Source organism: Pocillopora damicornis, chromosome 1 (genome assembly GCF_964200805.1).
Source record: "Pocillopora damicornis chromosome 1, jaPocDami1.2, whole genome shotgun sequence".
NCBI lineage: Eukaryota > Metazoa > Cnidaria > Anthozoa > Scleractinia > Pocilloporidae > Pocillopora > Pocillopora damicornis.
The window spans coordinates 26299209-26319644 of NC_142670.1; the positions used below are offsets into that span (position 1 = coordinate 26299209).

Below are 20436 nucleotides of genomic sequence, written 5' to 3' on the forward strand. Positions count from 1 at the left end.
CCAAAAGTTTGATGACTTCTGCGAAGCGGTTGAAAACACGAGCCATAACTCATTAGATACAAAAGGCGACGCTTTAAGGACATACGTGAAAATTCTAAAATGGAACAAATCTTTTTCAAGCCAATGTCTGTTGCAATCCTGGTTGTTTAAGTCTCTGAAAATAAAAGCAAGAACAAAAACACCTTAAAATAACAAAACTATAAATTTCTCCCCCTGAACATATCAATAAAATATTTCAATGTGATAAATTTGGACATTTATTGGAAAAGAAGACAATACAGAAAAATCATAAACGAAACTTTGAGCCTCTCCTGGGAAACCATACAGGTTACACATGCAGTCACTTCCAATAAAACACGCTGCACAGTGGTACATACAACACAATCTAAGAACAGCGAACCTACGTGAGAATATCGCAATTCTAAAGAAGTGCCCTAGAAAGCTCGACTATCTTATATTCCAGATCCTCCTTATAAAAAAGAAAAGACCAGACTTTAACCTTACAGAACATTACTCAATATCGTAGTATTCAGTCATGGATTGTAGTTTTGATTGATTTTAGGTTAACTTTACCAATTCATGTAAGACCATAAAGTCTAGGGAGGGCCATCCACCCGCGTTAAGTTTAGGCAACGACACGATTTCGAGTGCACTTTAGTGTAAATAAGCACGAGTATACTTTTCAAAGACAACAAAATTGCACGAGCCCGTAGGGAAAGAGCACTTTGTAGTCTGAAAAATTTACATGTACTTATTACACCAAATTGCAGGAGGAATTATGTTATTACTTGCTATAATGTACATGAAAAAACATCGCAGAAGGTCAAGAAAGACGAAATTTTGAAGCGTGAGTGCGCTATTTGTAACTTTCACTCGTGTTACAACTTTGGACCCGCGTTACGACTTTGCACTCGTGTTTCATGAGAACGCACTCGTTTTCAGGAAGCGCGTAATTTTTTCCTAATCATTATTGATAGAGTTATTTAATTATAACACTTACCAAGAACTCATTCGGGTGAAATTATTTGTATGAATACAAAGCGCACTTTCAAGCTTTGTTCTCATAAAAGAAATCATTTATGTACCTTAAAATTTCTGTACATATTTACATATAGTACATAAATTGTGCCAATCCCTTTCAATTTTGACAATGAAAACAGGATGTAATCGAAACGTCATGTTATGCTTTTTTCGTTGATTTAAATTCGTACACTCGTTGTATTAAGTTGATTGCAGTTTCCTTTACCAATTTCTCTAGATCCATCCCTTCCCTACTTTTCACCTTTACCACTAAATCCGGTGTCCCTGTCAAATAGAGCATTCGCTTGTAACCAGTGGTATCATGTTCTTCCTATCGGAAAATATATTATTCATTATTCTTCTCCATAGGCCAATGTCGTCAACTGGAGTTCAGAGCTGCCCTTGCATTTCGAGGAAAACGGCTGCTTAACCATAAGATAAAAGAAGTTGACAACGTCGCAAAGGACTTCTGTGGAGCATTGTGTTTCATGGAACCCAACTGTATCAGCTATAATATAGTAGTATCCAATGATTCTCCCTCGATCACCAAATGCGAGATGAATAACGCTACACATTTTGAACACCCGAGTGATCTAATGTCATTTCCAAACAGCACCTATCGTGGATCCAAGGTGTGTTTATAGCTGCAATGATTAGGATAACAGAGGTCTTCTTTCGGCCAATCCGTATGTCTTTGTAACAATTCATTTTTTTACTGGTTTATTCACATCTTTTTAATTTTGACTGTAAATGTATAAAAACCATATATATCAACTGCGGTTAAAGAAATAAATTTGAAAGCGATCTTCGCATTAATGAACACTACTCAAGCAGTAGTGAAAATAAGGCCTGAAAAAAATTCAGGCTTGTACGGGATTTGAACCCATGACCTTTGCGATACTTAGCTAACAAGCCAACTGGGAGCTGGTCCACAGTTCATAGATACGATTTTCATAAATTTGCAGTCATTTATTCTTCCCCTCACGGGTTTATTTGGAACAAACATAATGGCCAGCTCCCAGTTGGCATACACGACAGTTAGGTTAAGTGCTTTCAACTATCGTTGTTTGCAATTAGCGCGATTGGTACAGAGACGTAGCTTACAAAATAACGCTTATGGTTACCTCACCGAATGTCAAAGATAAGTTTATAAGCATGACTCAATTGCAACCTTGATTGATTCGATTGCCCTTTGAATATGGAGAGTATGGTACTAGTAAACACAGTTTAAGCACGGGATGAAAAAAGAAGTCTTGGGCTGCCGTAATGTTAATTTTTAATCTACGAATTTATTTCAGTTATTTGCCTTTCCTTCATTAGCTTTTAATTACTTGTGACCGATTTATTCACAAAGCAAGTACATGTACATTTAATTTATTTTATTGTAAAAAAACCTTTCCTGTTAAAGTTTCCTGGAAGTATTGCCAACACTTGATTATCATTTTAAACTCTCGTTGCCTCCTTTATCTGTCCTCAGAATAGCTATGTTCATTTACCTCCTTACCCTCCCCTCCCCGCCTTGTAAGTTGCGTAGACATAGCCTTAACTTGTCCTGTTTTGCTTCTTTGTAAAGAACGCTTGCATAAAGAAGCCATGCCCAAGTAATGCGATCTGTCAGGCTGGTTTTTCCAGTGAGGGGTATAGATGTGTCTGCTTACCGGGTTACACGGGTGAAGATTGCACAAAAGGTGAGGCAGATATATGTTTCCAATATCTAGGTTTTAGCAGTCGCTTAACGATTAGGAAGGTCGGTGACCGTTTGTTTCATTTAAAGTGTTTAGTACTCTCCTCGTGCATTTATTTTCTCGTCGAGGATAAAGAAGGATCAGCAGTAAGCTGTGAGAAAAACCTGAGGAAACGTCAGGGGAGGGGGGCGGGGGGAAAGGTTGGCTACAGGTGGAAAAACATGTATCAAGAAGGAATAGACTCATTGCCGCTTTCCGCACTGGAGACCTCGATGAATCCCTGCTGCAACGCAATCCGTCAGTAACTCGACGCGTTTACTGTTTCTGACGGTGCGACATCTTCCCTTGAGTTCAAAGTAAAACGTGATTAAATTGCTGCGGAGGTTTCCCCGCTAGGAGGACGTGAAAGTTAGTTATTTCACGTTCTTTTTTTTTCTTGTATGGGACAGCTGAGAAAATTACAAGTTTTATAACGCACGTGCTACGTTATTTTTATCTCATGAGCTCTCTTGTCTCACTACGTCTACGGTCTGCGTTCTGAAAATCCTTGGTAAAAGCAAAATGTGCGAACCCTCACTCATTGTAAGATATGAATTATTAGTTGTCTGTGCAGGGTAGAAAATCGAAACCTTGGTAGTTGAGTTACTTCAAAATTTCTTTTTGAAGACGTTGATGAGTGCAGTCTGGGAGAACACAAATGTGATTCAAATGCTGAATGTAAAAATACCGTTGGATCCTACAGCTGCAAATGTAAAGAGGGATTTTCAGGAGATGGCCAAACGTGCTCAGGTGAGTGTTGAATATTATCCATCAGCAATTCTACACAAAAGCCGCACCGCATTCCTGTCGTAACACAAAAAGGTCTATATATGAGTCCTTTTCTTTAACTTCTGCATGCTTGTTTACGTGCCACTGAATGACAGGTAGAGCTTAGAATATAAACAGCGACGAAATTAGCTATTTGAAAATAAAGAATATTTATAACAAGTAATGTAATCTTCTAGTTGTATCCATTCCACCAGGCCTCTTATCAATGTCCTTCTGTTATTTTCAGATATTGACGAGTGTAATTTGGTTGATAATAATTGTATCAAGGGTGGCGCCAATTGCACAAACACTGTGGGGTCATTCAACTGCACCTGTCAAACTAAATATTTCTGGAATGGAGCTGGATGTGAAGGTTTGTTTTCTGTACCTCTATCTTGCTCTATGGGAATATTATTTCATGGAGTTTCATTGATAAAAATTTTAAAATCATTTAGAAATAACTGTCTTTCTGGCTGTCTGTCTGGTTGTCTGAGCCTTCAATTTACGTCTGTTTGTGTCCATATGTTCGTCATGCTGCATTTCCTTTGAAACGTTGGAATAGGCCGCTTCCGAGTTCTCGGACTTCAGTGATCTGATGCCGAAATTACGAGGCTAAGTGCAAAGTCGCCCTCATCGGTACACATAACAAAGAGCCGTGCTGATGAAAATGAGCGAAAATTTCTCGAAATTCGGCGTTGGAGAGTGAAAAATTATTCGTGGGAGAGAAGCATTTACCTTGGTGATAGCGGCAAAGTAAAGAAAAAACCGAACTGTTCAATTTAGGCAATAAAACAGATCAGACAAACCGCTTCTGCCGACCACCTCGCATTAAACGAGAGACTCTTTTAAATGCACAACTTACTTCCACTTTTGCTAATTCTTCAAGCCAACTTTATTTTACCTGACTGATGATTTCCCTGTTTCGCCCTCGTTTAAACGCCCTAATCTACTCATGGGTCATCACCAAAATTCAATTTCGATTCTGGTGCCCCTTCAATACAAGGGTGGTGGGATTCTCGTTGTAAAAAATAATTTAGTGGACAGGCGCTTGCCCTATAGTCAATCTATTCTTTCAAGAAAAGAAGGTAACTGGAAAGTCAATGCCGAGCTGGTTCAAAATTATTTTTTTTACAAAACGTCGTCGCTGTAATGTGTCAAGTGCCTGCTTACATTAAAAGAGGGTGGTAATAATGCATAAATAATCCTAACGATGAATGATGATGAGTTCTTGCAATCAAGGTTAAATTAAAACCATGTGATTATCATTCCCTTTTTGAACTACAAATAACTTTCCAGCTGACGGATGTTTTAACTATTCAACTCTGAGCGAAGCTAACAGAAAGAGTACTTACGTTACACCCTACGGAACTTTCGGTGAGTGTGACGACTCGCTACCTGTGGGATGGTATCGTTTTGAGGGAGCTGCAGGGACAAAAATGCCAACTACGTCAGTGGGAAGGTTCCACTGTAATACAGCCTTCCCAGGCCGGATGAATGGCGCTCAACCTACAATGGAGGAGGGTGAAGTAATTAGGACAGTCTGCTTCACCAGAGCTTCTCACCCGTGCAAGTTAACAAATAAAATCAAAGTAAAAAACTGTGGATCCTACTTTATCTACAAACTGGTTCCAGTAACGACTTGTGAATCTCGCTATTGTGGCAGTGGATAAATAAGAAAAAGTTGCCAGTGAAAAACCCAGTGGGCATAATTTGTTGTTTTTAATTCTTCTAAAATTTAAACTGGTTCTGTTGCTCTGCTATGTGCAGTAACTTCAGAATGATACTGTCTTGTACAGGCCTGAATTTTTTCAAGCCTTATTTTCACTACTGTTTAAGTAGTGTTCCCTACTGCGAAGATCGCTTTCATATTTACAAGATTGCTAGGTTTGAAATCTAGGAAAAAGTCACGGCATCACTTAAAAAAAAAATGAAATAAACGTTCGATAACTGCTTGGTCCTTTTTCTTTTAATTTTATTTTGGAGCTAATAAAAACGTAAATAACAGGCATACTCTTCTTATCACATGAATGTCAGATAAATGTAAAGACAACATAAATGTCTGAGATTTAGGGGATCTGTATAAAAAGATGTTTTTTTCTAACAAAACATACTTGGATTTGATTTGCTTTCCGTAAGGAATTAGCGAGGTACCCGTATTACAAAGGTTTTCGTAGGGAGAGGTTCAGCCGCACCTTAAAAACAATTTGAATCTAACAAAAAACATTTTCTCAGTATTTTTATAGCATGGAATGTATGAGTCATCACATGTAAGGCAAGTCTCTTTTATTCAATTCTATGCATTTGAATTTTTTCTGCTCCCCCGACCCCTATCCTATGAGTTAAACGTTTTAAACAGTTTTCTAAAGGAATGCTGGGATGTCGAATACCGCAGCCTACATGAATAAAGATCGTAGCGGACAAATCTAAACTTGAGCGAAATTCTCTCTCTTTTACGAGAGGAAAAAATGCAACCGGCCAGTAGACGTATACATTAAGATAACACCTCACATGCGTATATCTTCAATTCTTCGTATACGGTTGGATTATTTTGAGCCATAATTTTAAGACCCACGGGGATTTTAGCAAATGCTGGAACTTGGCTTGCATGCTCATTTCGAGCATGCATTTCATTTAACGATAACATTTCGCTTTCAGCTATGTTAAAGAATACAAAAATTAATTTAATCTATGGCTCAAATTATTTATTCAGACTTCATCTGGGCAAAACATTTAACACATGTCATATACTTTAACTTTGAAGGCCCTGTTTAGGTAAAATCAGGCTGCATTTGAGCATTGAATGGGTCAAAAAACCACAATTTAAAGAAGTGAAATGCGTTATTTCTCTTTATTACAACAGATTTCAGACAAAACTTATAAATTAATTACACAAAAATAAATTTTCTGAAAGGATATAAAAGTGCAAGGCTTAAATATACAAGTACAGAAATAAGGTGATGGTTGTCATTTACACGTTTTTAAGGTAATTCAAGGTAATACAATTCTGATTAAACTGTGTGCTGTCTAAGTACTCTACTTAAATATTTTAAATTTATAATTTAAAATAAATATTTTAAATAAATATAATTTAAAACAAATATTTTAAATATTTTAATATCTTAACTCATTTTTAGCAATAAAATCTAGTGGCCACCCAACTCGTTTTTACGTTTTGACATAACAATAACTTGCTTGGAAAAGTACATAATTATGTTTTGCGAATATTGACCCATGCTTTTAACCCTTTACAGCCTGAGATCGGGATACATATTCTCCATACTGATCTCTATACTTCTCCAATGGTACTGATATGGAGAATTTGTTTAACAAGTTACAGCTTCTCTATTTGGGGATCATTTTCCTTATTCTCATGACCTTATACCTGATTCAACAGTGATACTGTAAGGAGAAATCATAATCATGACCTATGCGATACGGTGCAGCGCTCTACCAACTGAGCTAACAAGCCAACTGGGAGCTGGTTATTATCTTAGTTCCAAATAAAACCATGAAGTGATGAATTGATGGCTATAAATATATGAATATCATATATGTGAACTGCGGAGAAAGAAAATATATGGATGAGTTCAAATCCCGAACTTTTTCTGGCGTTATTTTCACTACTGCTTAAATAGTGTTCATTACTGCGAAGATCGCTTTCAAATTCATACTATTTATTTGAGAAGAAGACAAAACAGAAAAATCATAAACGAAACTCCAAACCTCCCTTGGGAAACTATACACACTTAATGTATGGTCCAGTGGGAAACAGTAAGTCTTTTTTCCCCACGACCTCGTCTCGGGAAACATCAGGACTCTCGGGAAAACAAAACAATCTAGTTTCCCACGGGACCATACATTAAGTGCTCTGTTAGATATTTAGACTTGCCCTTAAACAATCATATGGCAAAAACATACTGTTGTACTCGGCGCGCGGGCAACAACTGCGTAATAGTATCCCGGTCGGGAATCAACCAATCAGAGTGCTCGTTGTGTTGAGTGAAAGTCTAGGTATATAACAATACAGGTTACACGTGCAGCCACTTCCAAAACAACACACTGCACAGTGGTACATACAACACAATCTAAGAACAGGGAACCTACGTGAGAATTTCGAAGTTTTAAAGAAGTGCCCTAGAAAGCTCGACTATCTTATATTTGAGATGCTTCTGGTTAAAAAGAAAAGACCAGACTTTAACCTCATAGATCAATACTCAATATCGTAGTATCAGTCATGGCTTGTAGTTTTGATTGATTCTAGGTTAACTTTATCTATTCATATAAGACCAAAAGTCTAGGGAGAGCCATAGGTTTGTCAGTCTATGGCTATGAAGTGTTTACCCGCGTTAAGCGATTAGGCAATAACACGATTTCAAGTGCAATTTGGTGTAAATAAGTACGAGTAGATTTGTGAAAGGCAACAAAATTGCACTCGCTCTTCGGGCTCGTACAGTTTGTATTCTTTGGAAAATTTACAAGTACTTATTACACCAAATTGGAAGAGTAATCATGTCATTACTTGCTAACAATATACATGAAAAAACATTGCAGAAAGTCAAAACACACGAAATTTTGAAAGCGAGCGCGCGCTTCTGTTAATTTGCGTTCGCGTTATAACTTTGCACTTGTGTTATATGAGAATGTACTCGTTTTCAGTCAATCAGAAGCGCGTAATTTTCTCATGTAATTGTTTCCTGACGGTACGACTTCTTTCATTAAGTTCAAAATAAAAAGTGACTTAATTAACTAAGAGGACGGCAAAGTTGGTGATTTCACCTCTACCGCTAATACTAGCAAAAACTACCTAAAATAAGAAGCACTTAAATGCATAATTTGCTTTTGAAAGGTTACCTTGTGTTAGCCTATTTTAAGCTTTCTTGAGATGAATCCTTGGCTGTGAATTCAAGTTCCTAGTTCCTTTAAACGTTCTTTTTTTTAGTTTGAAACTGTCATCACCGAAATAAATTTAAAAAATTATGATACTTGTGCGCCACCTGGAAAGGGAAGTGAAAATCATAGGGTACGAAATTTGCAGATAATAGGCGCTCGCCGAATTGCTTACTTTCCCTTTCGGGCAAGGAAATGTAATTGCAGAGTTGGTGGAAATTTACCTGCTGTTTTTTGAAAAAGTGCATGGTATGCCTGTAAAGGAGTAAGAATCCCTAATTGCAATTAATCCTTGAAAGTTTTAACTTTGATAAACACGATTATCATTTCTCCTTTGAATTATATTTGATTTTCTAGTCGATGTTTGTTACAACTACACAAATCTGACAAAGGCTGACAGACAAAAGCGGTAACGTTACACCCTTACTTGGTCTTTCACTGTGTGACGATAAGCACAATGAGAGATGGCATCGTTTTGTAGGAGCTGCAGGAACAAAAATGCCAATAACGTGTGTGCCAGTATACAGATAAGGTACAGACTGGTCAGGTTGGTTGGATGGTGCTCATCCTACAGTGGAAGATGGTGAAGTCAGACCGGTCTGCTTCATTGATAGTTCTACAGGTTGCAAAAAAACGATAATATTCTTGTGAAAAACTGTGGATCCTTCCCTATCTACAATCTTCTTCAAAAACCAAAATGTAATTTGCGTTATTGTGCGACATTTGCGTAAATTTTAACTGGTCTTGTTCGCGTGCAGTGATCCAGAATGAATGTTTATGATTTCTCCTATTTACCGTTCTTCAAGCTGAAGTTGACTAAAAGTCATTGTATTTTTATCTTTTTCCTGTATGTTATTTTTTAAAATTATTTTTGCTATGCATTTATTTTTTAAAATAAATATTTATTAGTATATTTGAAAAATCAGCACATTGTTGCACTACATACATTACTTACAGGTTAATTACTAACATGAATATTAGATAACTTACAATTTTTTTTGACTACGTATATTACTGCGTAATACAAATACAAATCATTACAATTTACTTATCAATAAAATAAAATAGCAATAGATTACAAAAAAAAAGATAAGGGAAAAAATTCTTCTATCAACTATTTAGAGTTACAATATAGATTAAAATTATTTTAATTCTTTTCAGGTTTTTCGGACGACGAATTTTTTGAAGCACACACAACAAAGAAAAATTTCAAGATATTAAACCATTTAAAAAGTCATTTCGCCAAACATTTTCCATTTTTTGTTAAACAAATAAATCTTATTAGAATTGAAAGCGATGTATCTTTCAGTTCTGTATTTCTTTTTATAAATTATTTTAGAGTGTCTTATGTTTGGCCTAATGATTTCTTGTTTACAGGTCCAAAGGTAGACTTGTCCTAAAATTATTATATAGTTGTCAAGATCCATTCCCTCCTTCAAAATTCCAATAATCACACTACGTAACGAGAGACACCGGCAACTACTAGCTTTATTCAATATGTTAGTAAGAACCTCATTCCAGAAGGACTTTGAATGAGAACACTCAAACAGGATGTAGTTTATTGTTTCGCGAGTCGCTTAACAAGGGAAAAATTCGGATTTGAAACATAACCTATTTTATTTAAAAGTTCATTTGAAAACAGGATAGAGTTTAACACTTTGTATCGGAACGAGCGTACATAAGGTTCGCTAGCAACTCTAAACGGTAGGAGGTATACTTCTGAGTGTTGATTTTCCCTTAATTCTTCCCTTTTCCCTTTCTTTTTCCATTAATAATCTAGATGAAAAATTACTCACTTCTGATTGGTTAAGATAAATGCACTTTTCAGGTAATTCAATGCAGAAGAGGGTTAATTCAGTGCGAAAAAAAACTAAAAAACTAGATTTTCTGATTGGCCAAAGAAACTCACATATAGCCAATCAAATGCGAGCCTTGGATGTCGCAACATCTTGACACGCTGAAAATCTGCGAGCGAAACAATGGCTGGAGTTTTAGATAGGTTTTCTTTCGCCACCGAAACAACAATTTAGTAGCTGAAAAATAGCTTTAACAACGAAAACACTGTAAAAAGCACCGCTTTTGGTTTTCGGCTTGGAAAAAATGGTGAACAGAGGAGGGAATTGCCTACCCAGCTTAACACTTTGCCCGAGCGATTCTACGCCGAAATTAAAAACAAACATGGTTAAACCTCGCATTATGACGATTTCATTTCATCGAAAGTGATTTGGACACAGACTGAAAAATTCCTTGAACTGTTTAGCCGGACTTTGAACATTTTTGCGCCTTAAAGATGTGAAAATATCGTTGTATTTTATTGTTTAGATCGTGCGCGGTTGTTTTAACCGAACGCAGAATGTCATTTGGAGGGTCTGAATAAATTATTTTTGCACTTGGTGCGCGCCCTTTGCTTCTGCATAATTAGGATAGGCTATCTCGTAGTTTTTCATGTATATTATTAATATGTAATCACATGATTTTTCCACTGGAATTTGGAAGAGATAAGTACTTTTAAATTTTTTCAAAGACCACAAATTGCACGAGCCCGTGAGGCAAGTGCAATTTTGTTAGTCTTTGAAAAAATTTACTCGTGCTTATTTATTCCAAATTGCACTCGCAATCATTTGATTTTAATTACCTATACTTATACACTAACTTTACTTGCGACACTGACACTACTTTAATAATGAGGATCAATTGAAAAGCCACCGTAATAAAACTTCTCACATTAATACCAATATGCACCCATAGCTTGCTTACTGATATACACTGGCCTAAATAAATACATGAAAATCATTTATGTGAACTGCAATGAAAGGGATATGTATGGAAACGACCTTCGCAGTATTGAACACACTTAAGCAGTAGTCAAATTAAAGCCTAAAAAAAGTCAGAATATCTCCATAAAGTATCTGACGTCTATCATAACAATTACTTCATAAAATGTCTAAAGGTAATTTGTGCAGATGGAAATAGATCTCTGATTCATCAACGTCAATTGCCTCCGTGGTACAACACACAGTCTTCAGTAGTTCCGGGCGAGAAGCGTCCTATACGCTGGTAACTCAGTGCACGATTTTACATTTTGGTAATTTGGCAGGAGCAGTTTGGCAACATGTCTCGCATCTTGTCTCTTGTTACCTTCACTGTGCTGTGCTCTCTGATGTGTGTTGTGAAGTGCGAAGAAGGTGAGTAGATTTTTTTATAATGCGTTTGAAGCGGGAATAAACGAAAATGATTCATTGGAAATGCTCTATTGTGACTATTACAAAAATTCCCATGTTTTCAAAGTTTTCTACCTTCCTGTAGGGGAGTAAAAATGTTTATAAAGCTATTATGAGGAGACGTTAATATTCAAAGATCTACCTTTTAAGCAGGCGGTTGGGATAAAAGGATCATGAAGTGTAGGCTATAAATTCGGCACAAATTCATGTTGCACTCTCTTTAATTTGTTGGTATGCTTTAAGGCTGAAGAGAAAACTCCCTACGTGCCGCTATTTTTATGAGTATGACTATAAAATTTAGTGAGCTAAAGTGAAGCTTAATCATCCATTTTTCTCTCAGCATATTTACACAACGGAATAAATAAGTAGAAAATTTCAAAAACCTCCCCCGAACGTCTAATTAGTCCTTTAACTGTCGTTTTGAAAATGATTGTCGATTGGCATTAGAAGCAAATATTTAGAATTGTAAAAATAGTCGAAATGTAGAGACAACCTTTTTCTCTCGTGAACTTCCGTCGAATACACATAAATCTAAATTTAGAGATAGCTCCTCCTAAAAGAAATTTAAACGTTTTATGGCTTCAAATTCGCGGGTAAGGAATTGATTTCGATTAAACAAGGAAATATCTTTCAGCTATCTAGAGACTGGAATTCTAAAGGAACACAATCATCTCGAAAGAAATAGTCGAATTTAGTTTTGTCTCATCTTTTTATCGTCATTATCTGTATTCTACGCCGACATAATTAACTTGAAAAAAACACTGGGACTTTCTTAAAAGTTGCCCGCTAAATTTTTCTACAATCTAGATCCTAGATCTTAGATCCTAAATTGATCGTCTCGATACTAACTTTCCGTGTTTCGAAATGTTCAATTCTTCAACAAAATTTGCATCTTCCCCTTTGAAAGGTTCAAAACTGAAAAATCACCTATCAATTATTTACAAGAAGAATACACTTATGCCTTAAATGAAATCAGCTCCATGTCAAAAGTTTGGTGACTTCTGCGAGGTAGTTGAAAACACGAGCTCAAATTATCCCATAACTCATCAGATACAAAAGGCGACGCTTTAAGAACGCTCGTGGAAATTATAAAATGGAATGAATCTTTTGCAAGGCAATGTCTGTCGCAATCCTGCTTGTTTTAAGTCTCTGAAAATAAAAAAACAAAAACGAAAACAAAAGAAAACATAACATAACAAAACTATAAATTTCTCCCCGTAAACATATCAACAAACTCTTTCAATGTGATAAGTTTCGATATTTATTTGAAATGAAGAAAAAACAGAAAGCTTTAAGCCTCTCCTGGGAAACCATACAAGTTACACCTGCAGCCACTTCCAAAACATCACACTGTATAGTGGCACATACAACAAAATCTAAGAACAGAGAACTTACGTGAGAACTACGCAATTCTAAGGAAGTGCCCTAGAAAGCTCGATTATCTTTTATTCGAGATCCTCCTTGTTAAATAAGAAAAGACCAGACGTTAACCTTATGCTTATTCTGACTACACTCAGGCGAGATATTCAATGTGAAAGTTTATTTAAGATGAGTCAACAAGTCTTGTAGCCTACAGTCCTACTATAATCTGCAATGTGCTGCAAGTATTCACTGAAACTGAAGAGTTATACAAAGATAGGGTGTACTACGCCAGATACAAAAGCACTAGTCTTCAGAAGTGGCCAAAAAATATGTGGAAACGTATTCCTCAACTAATGCAGTAGCACTACACCCCGAGGAAAGGGTAACTAAAATAAACCTAGTTACACTAATCACACAGAAAATTCAATGAAAGCAGTGATATTTTACAGAGAGTTGTAAAACAAAATTACATTAAATAATAATGATATTATTATATATTATATATTAATAAAAAAAAAAGAAAGTGGTCAAACCTAAGACTGACCGACGTAGAATGACTTAATTTTCCCCGCGAAACGCTTAAATAATCCGAAACTACCGTGTTACCATGCGAACCTCTTATACGTGCTTTCATAATATTATTTTCTGACTAATTCGTTCCCATGTCACTCAAACGTCAGAAATGACATTTTTCGTTGATTTAAATTCGAACACTTTTTGAATTACACTGATTGCAGTTTCCTTTACCAATTTCTCTACCTTCATCCCTTCCCTATGTTTTACCTCTACCTCTAAATCCGGTGTCCTTGTCAAATAGAGCATTCCCTTGTAATCAGTGGTATTATGTGCTTCCTATCGGAAAATACATTATTTATCGTTCTTTTCTACAGACCAATGTCATCAACTGGAGTTCAGTGCTGCACTTGCATTTAGAGGAAAACGGCTGCTTAACCACAAGATAAAAGAAGTTGACAACGTCGCAAAGGACTTCTGTGGAGCATTGTGTTTCATGGAACCCGACTGTGTCAGCTATAACATACTAGTATCCGATGATTCTCCCTCGATCACCAAATGCGAGATGAATAACGCTAAACATTTTGAACGCCCGAGTGATCTGGTGTCATTTCCGAACAGCACCTATCGTGGATCCAAGGTGTGTTTATAGTGGCAATGATGAGGATAATAGAGGTCTTCTTTAGGCCTATCCGTATGTCTTTATCACAATTCAATTTTTTTACTGGTTTATTCACATCTTTTTTAGTTTGACTGTAAAAGTATAAAAACCATATATGTGAACTGCGGTTAAAGAAAAAAAATTGAAAGCGATCTTCGCACTGATGAAGACTACTTAAGCAGTATTGCAAATAAAGACTGAAAAAAGTTGAGGCTTGTACGGGAATTGAACCCATGACCTTTGCGATTTCGGTGCAGCGCTCTACCAACTGAGCTAACAAGCTAACTGGGAGCTGGTCCGCGGTTTATAGATATGATTTTCATAAATTTACAGCCATTAATTCTTTCCCTCACGGGTTTATTTGGAACCAATATAATGACCAGCTCCAAGTTGGCATATACGACAGCCAGGTTAAGTGCTTTCCGCTATCATTGTTTGCACTTAACACGATTGGTAAGGAGACGTAGCTTACAAAATAACACTTATCATTATCTCACCGAAGTTTCGATATTCATCGAACATCTAGATACGTTTATAAGCATGACTCGATTACAACCTTGACTGAATTCGATTGCCCTTTAAATATGGATTAATTCCTAATCTACGAATTTTTTTATATTATTTGCCTTTCCTTGATTTGCTTTTAATTACTTGTGACCTATTTATTCACAAAGCAAGTACTTGTATGTTTAATTTGTTTTATTGTAAAAAAAGCATGTACTGTTAAAGTTTCATGGAAGTATTGCTAACACTTAGTGATCATTTTAAACTCTCGTTGTCCCATTCATCTGCCCTCAGAATGGCTATGTTAATGTACCTCCTTACCCTCCCCTTCTCGCCTTTTAAGTTGCGTAGACATAGCATTGACTTGTCCCTTTTTGCTTCTTTATAAAGAACGCTTGCATAAAGAAGCCATGCCCGAGTAATGCGATCTGCCAAACTGGTTTTCCAGTGAGGGGTATAGATGTGTCTGCGTACCGGGTTACACGGTAAAGATTGCACAGAAGGTGAGGGAGATATACGTTTTCAATATCTAAGTGTTAGCAGTCACTTAACGATTAGGAAAGTCGGTGACCGTTTGTTTTATTTTAGAGAGGATGTCACCATCCATCGAACAAATTTGAAATATTGTGGCGAGTCGCCCAAAATTCGTTTCCTCTCCTACTTTCATATTTTATAGCCCACTAGATTCTAATAATTGTGGTGTAGTTTTTTTGTGAAAATATATTTTAGTTTTCGAGAAATAACTTTTCCGTTCGACCGCTCAAATATGCAAATTTTCACCGTGAATATTACCCAAGGTGTGTGACCTCATGTGACGAATGTACTAGACCTACGGTATTTCTGTTAACATAATCATTTGTTTTATCATCTAAACTTAATCCCCTGTCGTTATTGAAGCTGGAAAATAATATTTTTGTCCGACATACTTTTCCTACGTCGAAAAGTAACATCAAAACAAAGACAGTTTTAACAATGACCGATATGACACAATCTACTGACCTTTAAGCTTTCATAAGACCAAAGGATGGTTATAAAGTTACTGTAAAAATTTCCTTGTGTATTTGTGTTGTTCTATCTTGAGACGAACTCAAAGTCCGGCAAAATTTACTTTATAGCGACTATGAAATATACATGGTGCGCCTACTTGTCGCCACCGTTAATTGGCATAAATCATTACAATTTGTAAAAAGTCTAAGGTAACACTCTTACCTTATTTATTTATGATTTTATTAGCCGTTGCTATTATTATATTACGTCTGGGTATTACTTTTTCACAAGAACTCAGGTTTTGCGTTGCGTTTTCCCCTCCCGCATTTATATCATAAGCTAGTCACTCAGTAATTGATTCCGACACAAGTGAATATTTACCATTTATAAAGATTTTCGTTTACGTTGAATTGAAAATATTGAATTATGTGCTATCTTCACTAATCGTTGTTTCAGCTGCAGCGAAGCAGTTAAAAGCGGGTTGTTGCTTCAACGCTACTGAAATTTTTAGTGTTCAGACAGGCAAGCAAAGCGTGATGCTCTGGGAATAAAAACTTTTAGGGGCCTTTTACATGATATCCGAATGAGTTTTGTACAAGAACGAGATCATACCGGTTGCCACATAATAACCAGCGTAAAATTTATTCGAAATGAGTCATTTCTGAGTGAGTTTATTGGGGTTTTTATTACAGAACGAAACACTCATTCTGGACGACCAATTCTACCTGTACAATGTAAACGCGGCACGGCTCTCAGATTTGTATGAATCCTCTGTAGGAGCAAGGGAAGCATTGAAAAAGACAGAAAAGGAAATAAACACTTGTTTTTACAGGCTAGTTGTTACCACCCCCACACTGTTAAGACTTAAGCACCTTTTATAATTTTATAGCGGTCGTTTTTGAAATTCCAAGCGCGCACCCCCGCCCTCTTATGTAAAGGGGTCCCCCGGGGGTGCTAATACGTGCAGCACACTTGACATTAAGCAAGGACAAATTCCGATGCGATTTTGGCGAAGAGAAACATGTTTTGTCAGCGTCTAGTGGCTAGTGCGGAAGGGCCCTTTACCACCGCGTGCATAATTACGCGTCCTCCTAGACGGCGGAAAGCCAACAAAGTGTTCAGACCTTAGTTCAGAAAACTCCGCCTCTGTCTGAATTTTTGGTAGCCTATTGACCAATTCCCAATCGAAACTTAACTCTGACGTCACGCGTAATTTTGCTCACGGTGGTAAGTAGCCTTCTTACCGAAGCTAGATTGTACGAATTTTCCAGACATCTTGAGTACTATCTGTGATACACGCTTGCCAACTCCCCTATCAGCTTTTGGAATCGACTTAACCCTACCTTTACCATGGCCGGACATTTCTTTTGGCACCCTACATCTGCTATTGGAGCCACGATTCCACCCAACACCGAGATATGATCTCTGAGTGGGGCAATTTGTAAAATCATCGATATCTTTTGGCGTCTCGAAGATGCCGGTATCACAGCGGATTTGGACCCCCCCGGTCCAAATCCGCTAGTGGATATGAACCCCCCCTTCGCAGATTTGGACCCCCCTACCAAACTTTCCTTTTAAGCATCCTTTGTATCATATTTGGTAACTAATTCTATTTGCAAGCTTTTTTGTCGATGTTCTTTTCAATCACAACACAACATTTCCTCAATAAAGGTAAAAAAAAATAACTCAGTCTGATTTTCAAAAATAATAACATTAAACAGTTTTTGAACAAGAACGAAGAAACTACTCGTACTACAAGTCGTTCATAAAGCCTATGATAAGTAAAAATGTTTCTATTCTGAACTATTGGAACTCTCAGCTTATTTTCAGACGCAAATCAACGTTAATGTCAAAGTCTTAGCAAAAGTGGAGACTATTACATCGAACTTAATCTTATTTTCTAATTTTAACGATTATTAACTGTTGAGGGATCCGAAATAACACCTTAAGAATGGCTGCCTGTTAGGATCGAGAATTGTCCGTCAACGACCATTTTGGTGAATTGCTCATATTTTGCTCAAAGATACCCTTTGATAAACTATTTTCAAAAATCATGTTTTTAAGTTTCAGCGATTATTAAATTTTCATAAATTTGCGAAAATCTGAAAACGCGGTTTTCAGGCTTCTGGAGCTCAGGCTACGCATGACGCACAGTCAAAAATTAACTGCAAAAACCAAGCCCCGTTTAAGGATGAAAATGGAATCAATCAACACCAAACTTCACACGATTTTAGGACAGCTATTCTCATTCAATTCTAGTGAGTGATTTTTTTTGGGCACATCGATTTTGGGATTACTTAAGCCCTTGAAAGAACATCCTCACAGACCGCGTAAAATGGCAGCGAAAAAACGGGTGATATTTCACGCGAAAAAAATGTACCTGGTACCACATATTTTAGATTTTCAACAACATATTCGTGAAATATTGCTATTTTCCATTCACTGTGGAAAGTGTGATGCTCGGAATCGCATTGCTTCCCTTCGAAAATGGCAGAAGTGTTTGTGACTTGAGCGAGCAAAATGATGCAAAGTGTGTAAACAAACAACAAGGTAATTTAATCATATCGAGTTGCTAAATCTCCAAATTAAATCCGGCCTCTGCTGTGTCGGTTTGTAGCTCGAAAAATGTAAAGTGACAAGTAAATTATTCCGTAAGATATTTGAAAAGGTTCTACAAAATATTTTTTGGCTAAAAATCTGCAAGTGAAGTACATATTACATTAGCACCAACTCACATTCAAGTAATGCAAAAGATACATTCGAGAGAAGCTACTTAGTAGATTAGTACTTGATTCCATGCTGATAAATTAGATATTTTTTTATCTTCTACTTTGAGAACTCATTTTCTGTAGGTTTAAATACATGGAAAGGCGACTTTTGACCTTCAAAGTAATTAAATGCAAGGCGACGGTTCTTGTTATCCTAGTGATTATAAATGTCACGCAACGTAACGCCATTGGAAACGTGTAGGGGGTGCTGAAACATACCTGCGTAGAAACCGCAAATGAAATAATTATGTCGTTAAATTATAGAAAGAAATCCCGCATTTCAAAATGAGCGGAAAGAAATGTAGGTTGAATACTCTCACGTCTGTCAGTTTGCATGTGTCGGCTACCGGATGAGTAAACTTCATTACCGATGTGAAGACCAGAAAAGGAAAGTGAGGGTCAATATTGGCATGATTAAAAGAAAAACAGAACAAAACGAAAGAACTTCTAATTACTCTACGAGCTTTATAAATGAGATAACTAGTAACTGACGATTAGGAACGAGTCACCGTTAATTCGTTTCTTCCTCACTTTTCTCTTCTGCTGAACTAAAGAGAAAGTAAGCATCACGATGACTTTTGGCAAGTACATTTGCTGACAATCTCTTTTAGTAGAGCCAAGTACGGGGCCTTTTTACGCATGGGCTTTGATGGTATATGGTTTGCACATCGTCTGGCGTTTCTTCGATGGTATCCAGAGAAACCACTCGTACACCTTCCAAACCGCCATGGGATAGCAGAGCTTCCTTCAGGTCGCTGGCGGTGCAGACATCGTGGCCTTCATTAATAAACGCCCTAATGTGGCCTTTACAGCTCGCAGCTAGTCGATCTGCAGCCCCTTTCCCGCCTTGCGGGTCGCTGAAATCAACGCGGACTATCTTCACTCCGGTGTTCGCTGAAATTTCTTGGCACTTCGTTAACGTGCGGGAGGAGTGGTAACTGCCGGCTTTATCTTGCCTGAAGTAGGCCTTGTTGATTTCAGGATACTCTTGCTTCAATGTGGCTAGAACATGTTGCATAATCGCGGTAACAGCAGAACTTCCTTGGGTACAGGACTGAATCACATGGATAAAGGCTTGCCACTGTAGCACACCCTCTATTCGTCTGTATACCACAGACTAAGAAATACCCCGCTCACCAAACCAGTCTGTCTGTGACTCGCGATATCTCTGAGGCAAGAACTTCATGGCCCAGTCATTTACAGTGAATACTGTTCCAGAATTAAGGGCATCGATGACGTCCAAACGAGCCTGATCTTGATGGGTCGACCTCAGCAAATGGTACTTCCATGACTGGATGGCAAGCGTAGCAGAGCTAACGAGAAACAAAGCTTCGTCTTTGTCTTCTTCTGTGGTAAAAGATGCTTCATCGACCGCAGTAGATATGTCGTTCAGGGTCGAATGCAAGCTTTCACATTGGTCACAGAGCTCGTCATGGTTGTGTTTGCATTGCTGCCGCAGGTCAGAATCTTCGGTGTCACTCAGAGCAAATACACTGCAATGACTTGCAACGGGAGAAGAAGAGATCACGTGAACCTGAGTGAAAATAGGAAACACAGCTTGACACAAAGCATGGATTACCATGTTACTGCAACATTAACGACAAAAAATATATGCAATATGTATGCTTCATGTTATCTAAATCGAATAACCTCAATAATCTGAGAAGATAAAATCTATTACAAAGCATAATTTATACTGATAAAAAACGAATACCAAGAGCAAAAACCGACGTATATTTCCCAGTCAGGGTGGACCTGTCATTGGAACGGTGCTATACTTCCATCCATTTGCGAAATAAGATCACCCTGCTTGAATAACATAATCCAATTTTCTTGGAACTCTTGACACTTTCGGTTGCTTACCTTGAAATCACCCTTCAGGTAGAATTTGGCCACCTTTAATGATTTCACGTATCGCACTTGCCACTCCTTTCCGAGACTAAGCTCCCCCAATTGAAGAACCAAGCCTTCTAGTTCACCGCCCCGTCTGCTGCAAAATATTCAAGGCCTTGGAGAGACTT

At 37.3% G+C, this 20436-nt stretch overlaps 2 protein-coding genes and 1 non-coding gene across 3 annotated transcripts in view; 2 read left to right on the forward strand and 1 right to left on the reverse strand.

Moving 5' to 3' along the window:
• Positions 1–20436, forward strand: part of LOC149052984 (uncharacterized) — an 86040-nt gene that overhangs the window by 1580 nt on the left and 64024 nt on the right. The window contains exons 2-4 of the mRNA XM_089212975.1: positions 1390–1652; positions 2594–2708; positions 3372–3494. Of these exons, the coding sequence (XP_089069101.1) occupies positions 1390–1652; positions 2594–2708; positions 3372–3494 (501 nt within the window). The remainder of the gene's footprint in view (positions 1–1389; positions 1653–2593; positions 2709–3371; positions 3495–20436) is intronic.
• On the forward strand, positions 3622–5336 carry LOC149052985 (uromodulin-like). The gene is made up of 3 exons (XM_089201379.1): positions 3622–3628; positions 3760–3885; positions 4809–5336. The coding sequence occupies exons 1-3, from the start codon at positions 3622–3624 to the stop codon at positions 5180–5182; spliced, it is 507 nt and encodes a 168-aa protein (XP_089057505.1). The 3' UTR covers positions 5183–5336.
• Trnaf-gaa (transfer RNA phenylalanine (anticodon GAA)) lies at positions 14367–14439 on the reverse strand. Its single transcript has one exon. It is a non-coding gene; the product is annotated as a tRNA-Phe (tRNA).